The 10,331-nt window shown below is 43.3% G+C and overlaps 1 protein-coding gene across 1 annotated transcript; it reads left to right on the top strand.

Moving 5' to 3' along the window:
* The first annotated feature begins 1,957 nt into the window (after window positions 1–1,957).
* LOC127696182 (C-X-C motif chemokine 3-like) lies at window positions 1,958–4,459 on the top strand. The gene is made up of 4 exons (XM_052198739.1): window positions 1,958–2,617; window positions 2,703–2,826; window positions 2,944–3,027; window positions 3,839–4,459. Exons 1-4 carry the CDS (start codon window positions 2,539–2,541, stop codon window positions 3,852–3,854), a joined length of 303 nt encoding a protein of 100 aa, XP_052054699.1. The 5' UTR covers window positions 1,958–2,538; the 3' UTR covers window positions 3,855–4,459.
* The last annotated feature ends 5,872 nt before the right edge of the window (window positions 4,460–10,331 follow it).

Raw genomic sequence — 10,331 nt, 5'->3', positions numbered from 1 at the left:
TGCTTTATAAAAATAAGTACACCATACAACTACAATTAGAAAATAACGTCCATACCTCTCAAGTTTCAAAGAACTACTTCCATATTTTTGGGACATTTTCCACTCAACTTTAGAAAATTCATTGCACTAGAAAGAGGAACCACAGCCCTATTCATCAGTCCACCATACATTTACAGCCTGCACACTTTCCCCTCACTGCCCTTCCCTGATACAATGTTTAACCATTCTAGGTATTCTCATAGGGTCCTATTGAATGACATCTGGGGCAGGGATTGATCACGAAGGGGGAGCAATGTGGATAAGATGGAGAGTGCAGAGGCCCAGGCGAGAGAGCAGTCAGAATGCATTTATACATGTCTTATATTGCCACAGAACTAAACCGATTACTAAAAAGATTATTGATTTTGAGTCAGGCAGTGGTAGTGCATAACGTGGCTCTTGAGAGGCAGAGGTAGGTGGATCTCTGTAAATTTGAGGCTGGCCTGCTCTACAGAGTGAGTTCCAGGACAGCCAGGGCTATTCCACAAAGAAACCCTATCTGACCACCGTCCAAAATGAATGCATTTGTAATTCTTTCAAATAAATAAGAGAATTATTTACTCAAATTTTCTTTTTATAGACAAACTGAAAGTGTGATGACAAAATAATTCAGTGATATCTCTTTTACCACACACACACACATACACACAGAGAGACATACACAAGACACACACAGAGAAACACACAGACATTCACACAAACACACAGACACACAAGCACACCACACACAAGACACACACAAGGCACACACAAACACACAAACACACCACACATAAGACACACACACACACAAACACACAGAAAGAGAAACATACTCACAAGACACACACACAGACACACACACACACACAAACACACACAGACACACACACACCAAAGAACATACAGACATACACACAGATACACATACACAAATATACCACCCATGAAACACACATACACATAAACACCTCACATACAGAGACTCACAGACACACAGACACACACATGCAAATCCATCTAAGTGCACCTTCCAGTAGGGTATACATAGTCATTTCTTTTAGAAATCTCTAAACACAATTTATTTTACTCTTTTTAGTAAACCTTTGATTAACTGTTTTAGTTTAGAACTTTTCAACATTGTTAAGTAGGGTGTTGCATGCCTGTAATACCAGTGCTTAAATGGGTGGTCCAGCAATTCTGTCACAAGTTCGAGGGCGTCCTAGACTGCTTTGTAAGTTTCAAGCCAGGTTGGGATACAAACAGAGATCCTGTCTCAATCGTCCAATCAATCAATCAGCCAGCCAACTAACCAATCAATCCTTTAATCATTTTTTAACTTTCGAACGTCATGTTTCCACCTCCATTAGTAGCTGGTGCCATGTGGGTGTGCTTCCTGTGAAGAACTGGAGGCTGGGGATGGGTAGGAAAGGCAAGAAGAAAAGTACTGCAGTACACATGCTAGCCTTAACAGTGCACACCTTCTCGGCCTTAGTGTCTAGCGCACGCTCCAGCACACCACACCACTCCTGACCAGGGTTCTTGTTTGGTGGTGTTCTCCCCCGAGCAACAGTCACAATCAAGAATTTCAGATGCTGAGGTTATGACCTTGATATGAACGCTCTGTTTTAGGGTATGCCTCTCCATCTTAAAGGCAGTTGCTAATAGCTTGGGTCAATGAATAATAGAAAGAAATTGGAGTGAAAGAAAACCCAGAGGATGCACCTTTCTGTTAGATTTTATTTCTCTTTCATGGAAGGAACTTTGGCATAGAGGCAGGATCTCTCTCTCTCTCTCTCTCTCTCTCTCTCTCTCTCTCTCTCTCTCTCTCTGTGTGTGTGTGTGTGTGTGTGTGTGTGTGTGTGTGAAAACGTCAAAAATCAAACAAATCATTAGGTTTCTAACCAAGATTCTAATTTTGAAACCTCACTGGAAACAATTAAGGAGAGAGGCAGAAAGGATGTGTTTACAAGAGGACTACTAGGTAGAAACCTCAGTTCTCCTAGCTCTTTCTGAACTGCAGATCCTTCACCCACAACTGTCACTTGATAATTTTTCTCCGTTGGCCTCTCGCCACCCAGTGGTGGATTTCTGCCTTCGACCTCAGCAATTCCTTCCCTCTTGCTCTGGTCCTTTGGAGTCCCTGAACCAAAGGTCAGCCCAAAGGGGGTCTTCCCAGCGCAGGCGCACTCGCTGTTCTTGGGAGGTGGGACAGGGAGTAGGAGAGGGAGCACTTGAGGCAGGACTCATCTCAGGGTCCCAAGCAGAGAAGGAGGAAGAGCCAGTAGCACCCGAATGTCCCTAATGTACTCATCCCAGAAGCCCGGGGGTGGGGCCCTATCTTTGTTCTGACACAGGGACCTGGAGCTGGGGGAATTTCCCCAGCTTGGGGTTCCGGGCTCTTCCAGCCATCATGCATAAAAGGGGCTCACAGAGCCCTGGAGTCCCAGATCGCGCTGCCACCTGCACTTCGCACCAGTTCCTGCGCTCCAGACTCCAGCCACACTCCAGCCCAGCGCCATGGCCCCTCCCACCTGCCGCCTCCTCACTGCTGCGCTGCTCCTGCTGCTGCTGCTGGCCACCGGCCACCAGGCTACAGGTGAGATCCGAGGCTGATGTTCCTGGGGAAGCCTCAGGTGGGCGCAGCCACCACAGCCCCTCTGACCCACCGTCTTCTCCTGCAGGGGCCGTCTTGGCCAGTGAGCTGCGCTGTCATTGCCTGCACACCCAACAAAGGGTTAATTTTGAGACCATCCAGAGCTTGACAGTGAAGCCCGCAGGACCCCATTGCACCCAGATAGAAGTCATGTGAGTGTCTCCCTGGGTAGCCTCTGTCAAGGCCAGAATAGCCCAGACCATCCTGCAGCCCCAGGCTCACCCCACTGGAACCTCATGCCTTATAATGATCCCCACTTCCCTCTGCAGAGCAACTCTGAAGGATGGTCAGGAAGTTTGTCTCAACCCTGAAGGTCCCAGGCTTCAGAAAATCATCCAGAAGATACTGAAGAGGTGAGTGGTGCTATTTGTTACCCGCATCAGTGTACTGGCTTCAGTCTCTCAGAAATCAAATCAGGGAAAGTCACAGAACTACAATAGTGCTTATTATCTTTACAATTATAATAATCGTTCTGATAATTAATTAGCTTCCTGTGGTGCCTGAAAGGATTTTTCCAGGATCTTTTATCCCTACCTGGAGCCTATTTCCATTCTGTAAGAGGGAGATAGCACTGCTTTTAAAACATTCTCATCTGCCTTGGTCTCCCAATCCCAGTTAGTTCTAAAAAGCCGGTCCATGGTGTTTGGAAACAGGGTTTTAATTTCTAATATTTAGTGAGACAAAGCAGAGATTTTACAGTGGTATATATATATATGTGTGTGTGTGTGTGTGTACACATACACACATATATATGTGTATGTATATATACATATATATCATGTATAAAAACCATATATATGTATATACATAAATATATATACATATATGTGTACACACACAGACACACACACCCCAAAACCTATTATCTATGTCTTTCAGGAAATTTTATCTTAAAACTTAATAAAAACAAAAAAATAGTAGTGCTTCATAAGTTAAGTGAGACCTGGTGTGACAGACAAGCGGCTTCAACAGCTTTAGTTTTTTGAGACCCCAGATCCCCCACTCCATCTCCATCCTGTAGGAGAGCATCTGCAGGCCTGGAGCGTTCACTCTGTGCCACAGGCATCACAGGCCATGGTCACTGAGGCCAGGCTGTCCTCAGAAAGCCCAGGAGAACGAAGAATGCTGTGCGCCTAACAAAGGCATCTTATTTTCTCCTGACAGTGCCAAGTCCAGCTGAGCGGGGAAGGAGGAAGCCCCTCACCATGATGGAGGACCTGCCTTGTAAGGCAGAAAAAAGTGATCCAGCCCAATGCCGTCGGCTGTGCCTTCACAGGCTTGTTTTGAACAACTCCCGAGAGTTCATACCTATTTATTTTCCCCAAATTCTATGTTAATATTTTACATGTAAAAAAAAAAAAAAACTAAGGATGTAATTGAATCTGCTTTCAACATAGCATCTTATTTAATGTTTATTTAATATCGAGTCTAAGTTTAACCAATCCTTATTCTTAATCTGAAGGTTGAAGGGTTTCAGATTCCCTCAGGGAATTATATTGCTATTTCTGAGGCCTTTTTCCCAGGCTGACCATTGTGGTGGCAGCTGGGGAAGTCAGGAAACAGACAAACAAGGTCATCTCGGTGTAGGAAGGATTTATGTGCACATCTAGTTCTGTAACTATACAAGATTCTCCGCTGTTATTTATTGAAATGGCTTTACAGTGTCCCATGAATGATCAGCTTTGCATTGTAGCTTTATGAGTTGTAGTGTACTATATATTCCTTAGACATTTTAAGTGATTTTTGTGTAAGGCAGAATGACTGTTTAATTCCTCTCTGTCTTAGAATGAAGTTTACATATTTATTGGTATTTTTACATATAATTTGAAAATAAAATATTTTAAAATAATGCTTGTTCCATTTCCTTGGAGGGCTGTTGCTTATGGTTAAGCCAATGATTTACCTCAGTGTTTCTTAAGTGTTCTTCCTGCTTCCCCACACATTCAGTTGGCTAAAAAATCAATCACTCCCTAAGTCATGACTCTGTCCACGTGGTGGCGGCTCTTGCTCCCCACCCAAGAATGTAATTTTCCCAGTGCTGACTCAAGAGACTCTCTCCTCTCTAGTTCCAGGGCATCTGATGCCCTCGTCTGGCCAGCAAAGGCAACAGGCACTCATATGGTACATAGACATACATGTACTATCATACTACATGTACATAGGCTAATCATACACACACACACACACACACACACACATGAAAAACAAATCCCCTGCTACCTTGCCACCTGAGTTTGATCCTTTAAATATGCACAATCTTGTAGACAACTAAAGGACCTAATTCCATTGCTTTTGCTAAGTAATTTTTCTAACAACCATTAGCAATTCAGTGAATTTGACAACTTGGTTATTTTTCTCAACTTGTGTCACCAGAAGTTAAAAAAAAAAAAGTAAGTGGCTGAATACTTCACTCACAAAAAGGTGTGACAGTTGGGTTCAATTTTCCACCTTATCATGTATGAGATTACTACCCATTTTAATGCTCTAATTCCTTATTTCAATATGAAAAATTTCGGTATACACACTGGGTTTGACTATATTGGTCTCATCATTCTTCATGACATTTTATAGACCTTGAATAAATATGCTCTGGATGGGAGCTACACTATCGCTTCTAAGGACAAATCTGTGAGAAAAAGAAAACATGTCAGTAAAGCTAAACTCCACATCTGGGAATGAGAGGTAGTTGTACCTACAAAGGTAGTACTTGCTTCCTCTTTGGGGATTTAGGACTCATTAGGAAATCCTGGATTTGGTAGAGGCAAGGAGGAAGGCCGGGAAGCCTCAGTATTTGAGATCTCTCAACTTGTTCCTAGTATCCGAATGAATAGGCAGTGAGAAGCAAGGAAGAAGCTCTGTGGGCTGTCCGCACGCACTCACACCTAAGAGATGAAAGTTGTAATAATCTCTTCATCTCCAAGATTATTGGTTACAAATGATCCCGGAAGGGAGAAAAGTTTATGAACTAAAGAGAAATAAATTCACTGGAATCCGTCTAGAAGATCCACAACGCTGGCATTCCCTCCCTGACTCCAAGTGATGGGATAGAGGAAAGGGGACTCTAAAGCTTTGGTGAAGCCCTCACTCATACCTGAGACCCTCCATCACTTAATATTGCCCTTCAGGCTGCTACGTCCTTGTTAGTAGTAGTAAACATAGGACACAGGAAGGACAAAAGACTGGTTAAAACTAGGTTTCAAAGAGTCAGATTGACTTTGGATTTTGTGACAATCTTATCTCAATCTTAAGAAGTGGGAGACAGGACTTGAGGTGGTGGTCACCGGTTGAAGGTGGTAGGAAAGGAAAATGATGCAACGGAATCATTTCCTGAGACTGGTTACGGGAAACACCAATGGTGACGTGGATGGGGCTCCTGAGTAAGGTTTCAGAGAGAGGGAAGTGGGGGTGACACTGCCCTGTCCTTGGGAGTGCTCCAGAGGAACCCTCCTGAGACTGCCAGAGGTAGCCAAAGAGCCACCAGGGACGGCAGAGTGAAAGCTCATGACAGCACAGTGTCGCAACCCAGGAAAACAAGTGGTTCCCTTCTCTGCCCACAGACTGAGAAAGAGAGCCGGTCTAGTCACCGACATCGATGTGCTTCATGTGTCCTCCACAAATGTTTCAACTTAAGGTCCCCGTCTGTCTTAGTCAGGGTTTCTATTCCTGCACAAACATCATGACCAAGAGGCAAGTTGGGAAGGAAAGGGTTTATTCAGCTTACACTTCCACACTGCTGTTCATCACCAAAAGAAGTCAGGACTGGAACTCAAGCAGGTCAGGAAGCAGGAGCTGATGCAGAGGCCATGGACAGATGTTTCTTACTGGCTTGCTTCCCCTGGCTTGCTCAGCCTGCTCTCTTATAGAACCCAAGGATACCAGCCCAGAAGTGGCACCACCCACAAGGGGCCCTTCCCCCTTGATCACTAATTGAGAAAATGTCCCACAACTGGATCTTATGGACTCACTTCCCTATCTGAAGCTCCTTTCTCTGTGATAACTCCAGCCTGTGTGCCTGACTGTGTGTCAAGTTGTCACACAAAACCAGCGAGTACACCGTCCTCCTGCCTGTCTTCTGAGGTGTCATCATCTGAAGGAAAAGCAGACATGGCAGATGGTTTGATGAGCTCACAAAGAGGAAAATCTGTGATGTAAGACCCTCAAGAGCCTCCTTCGACCCACAGGGGTGGAGGGCAGTGAGCAGATGAATGCGGAAAGATGCGTGCATTCTTTCTAGCCTTATAGTGTGTATGTTTTGCTGAAGGACATTTGCCGTTTGACTTTACTCTTAAATGGCTTAAATGAGGCACAACTGTGTGGAGTCTTTCACGAGGTTTCCTAGTATAAGCAGAGGCTTTGTTGTCCACACTGCTACCTCACCATTATGCTATTTGACTGCTTTTCTCTCCTCTCTCCATGTTCTGCTTTCTCTCAATGCTTCTTCCTGTGATAAATCTTCCTATTGGATTCTGCTTTCAAAGGAAACTGAATTTGCCCACTTGGGAATCCCAGAAACTAGACCTTAAGGCAAAGTCTTATGTATTTTATTAATGAGTGGACTGTCTGAAAACTGGGGACTGGAGCTGGGGTAGACAATGTGAGGTGAGTCAGGAAATCTATGAGATCTGGCCAGAGGATCACATGCGGTCAACATGGTCAGGCTAGAGGGGGCACTCCATGACCTGTTTCAGCTAGGCGATAGGCCACTTGAGAGCTGTTTGGAGTGTTTGTATTCTTATTCTGAAGAAACTATGAAACCAATTTAAACCAGGAAATCAAAGTTTCTGTGATTTCTGTCATGCTTATAAGTTGCCTAAGAAGCCAGATGTTAATCTTTGAGCTCTTTCTTTCTCTCTCCTCTCTTTTCTTTTCTTTTTTCTTTTCTTTTCTTTTCTTTTCTTTTCTTTCCTCCTCCTCCTTCCTCCTCCGTCTCCTCCTCCTCCTTCTCCTCCCCTCCTTCTCCTCCCCCTCCTTCTCCTCCTCCTCCTTCTCCTCCTCCTCCTTCTCCTCCTCCTCCTTCTCCTCCTCCTTCTCCTCCTCCTTCTCCTCCTCCTTTTCCTCCTTCTCCGCCTCCTTCTCCTCCTCTTTCTTCTCTCTCTCTCTCTCTCTCTCTCTCTCTCTCTCTCTCTCTCTCTCTCTCTCTCTCTCTCCTTTCTTCTTTCTGGCTGCATTTAAAGCTGAAACCTGGACCTGGTTCCTTAGTTCCCCCCCCTCCCCCCCAAAAAAAACAAAGCAGATCTACCAAGACATAGCCAGGTTTAATTTCTCCAGTAAGTTGGTACCTTATTGACATTTATCTTTCATTTAAATATGATTCAGTGTGTGAAAGTTTGGGAGAGTTAAAGTCACTTCCATTGTTTGGAAAAGAGATCAGGCAGCTTGGAGAAGTGAAATAAATAAAATAAACGCTTAATAATTTGGTAGCTAGGTAGGAGTTTGGTTTCCATAATCTAAAACTCCCATTCGACCTTACTCCTTAAATTTCCACCATTGCTCATAGCACCAAACAAGGGATGAACCCTTTAACACATGAGCCTCTGAGGGACACCCATAAGTAGAGTAAACACAGATGCCCCTTTGGGTTTATTTATTTATTTATTTTTGGTCTGTCTCTCCAAAACAAGCTGTCATACTCTTAAGAACAAAACTCAATTTAAATTCTCTTTCAATAAATAATGTCTACAAAAGGTCCTGATATGGAATGAATACTCAATGGGAATGAGCATGAAGCCTTTTTATTATTTAATCTAAGTTCTTCTTTGGACTATATCAGCTCCCTTGTGCTTATAGATTATATATATATATATATATATATATATATATATATATATATATATATAGCTAAATTTTATAATGGATTAAACTGTGCCCCCTTTAAAACTCATCTGTAGAGATCCTAAGCTCCAATACTTCAGAATGCGAGCTTATTTGGAGATTTGGTCTTTAAACTGGCAACCGATGAGATATGATGCTATATAATGTAGTGGAGAGATGAAGGGGATGTCACAGAAGGAGGATTAAATAGGGAGGGAGACAGAAGACAAAGGTGAAGAAGGAAATATGAGGAGAGCAAAACAAAAGACCATTTGAAAAACCATATAGAACTTACTAGTGTAGACACTTCCTAAAATATATACACATATAAAGGAATCTAAATGGATTCCTTTGGGAAAGGGATTTGAACACTGATGAAGACAACATCCAAACTAGAAATTTTATGCCATCGAGCAAAACCTGCAGTGCTTGGAATGGGCCATATCTTGTTGAGTAATCAGACCAATGGGCCCCAGTGGAAATCCTCAAGCATCACAGGCTATTTCCAAGGCTTTTGGTTACACTTTACAACCCGATGGTAACGTTCAATTGCTGAAACCAACACTAATGTGGGCAAATGAACACAGAGAACTTGAGTTGCTACCTGTTTAGAAGCTTCAATCCTATTGACTAACATTCATGTTGACTGGAAGATGCTCTGCACCCTACTAGGGGAGAAAGGGAATCCTCAAGATCCTTCAGCTACAAATCCTGTCACATATACCAGTGATCTGCCTACAGAGTACACTGATAGAGTAATGGCACAATTGTTAGGGGAGTAACCAACCAGCTTCTGATTGGATTTAAGGTCCACTCTAGAGATGGAACCCATACGTGCCATGCATAGCATTACTAAACGAGCAAGAACCTGAGAGTAGATAAATCATGAGCCTAGGAGAAAATCTACTAGTATGCTAAAGAAACATAGCATTAAAATAACTTCCAATGAGACATTGATGTGCTTATATAGTGCCTTGCTCAACCCTCATCAGAGATGCTTCTTGCAGAAGGTGGGAACTAAACAGAGACCCACAACTGGACAATGTGCAGAGAATGAGACACTTTGGAGCACTTCATTCTAGATAAGATGTTTTCATGAAGGCTTTTCCCTCAGGGATCTATGTGGAAGAGAAGGCACAGAGATTGTAGAAGCTATGACTGGTGATTGACTCCAAGCAAGCAGTGCCTTCCAGACACAACAGAACCAATGCACCTTTAAGCCCACAGAGACTATAGAAGCACACACAGGGCCTGCAGAGATTCCAGGCAGATGGGGTCCCAGCACTGAGAGGAGAAAGTGACAGGAGCTCTCACCCCTAGCTGGGAAGTGATTCGCAATTGATATCCACTGGCAAAAGAAAAAAGTGTCAGTTTTCTCCAATGGAATCTTAGTAGGGATGTTAACCATACTTTAGGGCAGATCCCATGCCCAAGAGCAGTTGGCCAACACAGAACAAACTCAACGATATTTTTGTACACATTTTTTTAGGGAACTTTTTTGTTTTATTAATTTTTTGTTTATTTATTTTGATTTCTGAGTGTGTGTGTGTGTGTGTGTGTGTGTGTGTGTTTTGCAGAATTTTCCATGTCCAACCGCTTTAGGGCAGTGGGAGGCCTGTGAGTGGACATGGAAAAGGGAGTCAGAGCTAACAGTTGCAGAGACAGAGAGCCTCTCAGAGTAGGGAGAAGCCAGGATGGAGGCAGACAGACAGGAACAGGATCCTGATGCAAAGTGGTTTTAAACAGCCACAAGTAGCTATGATTTCACAAGTTTAGAAATATTAGAATAAAGCTTTTGTCATTATTAATTGGCTATGAAATTACTGTATTGGCATCTAGTAAATTG

The sequence above is a fragment of the Apodemus sylvaticus genome, chromosome 11 (assembly GCF_947179515.1).
Source record: "Apodemus sylvaticus chromosome 11, mApoSyl1.1, whole genome shotgun sequence".
Taxonomy (NCBI): domain Eukaryota; kingdom Metazoa; phylum Chordata; class Mammalia; order Rodentia; family Muridae; genus Apodemus; species Apodemus sylvaticus.
The sequence above is the reverse complement of the archived record's forward strand: the minus strand, read 5'-3'. Positions and strand labels throughout refer to the sequence as shown.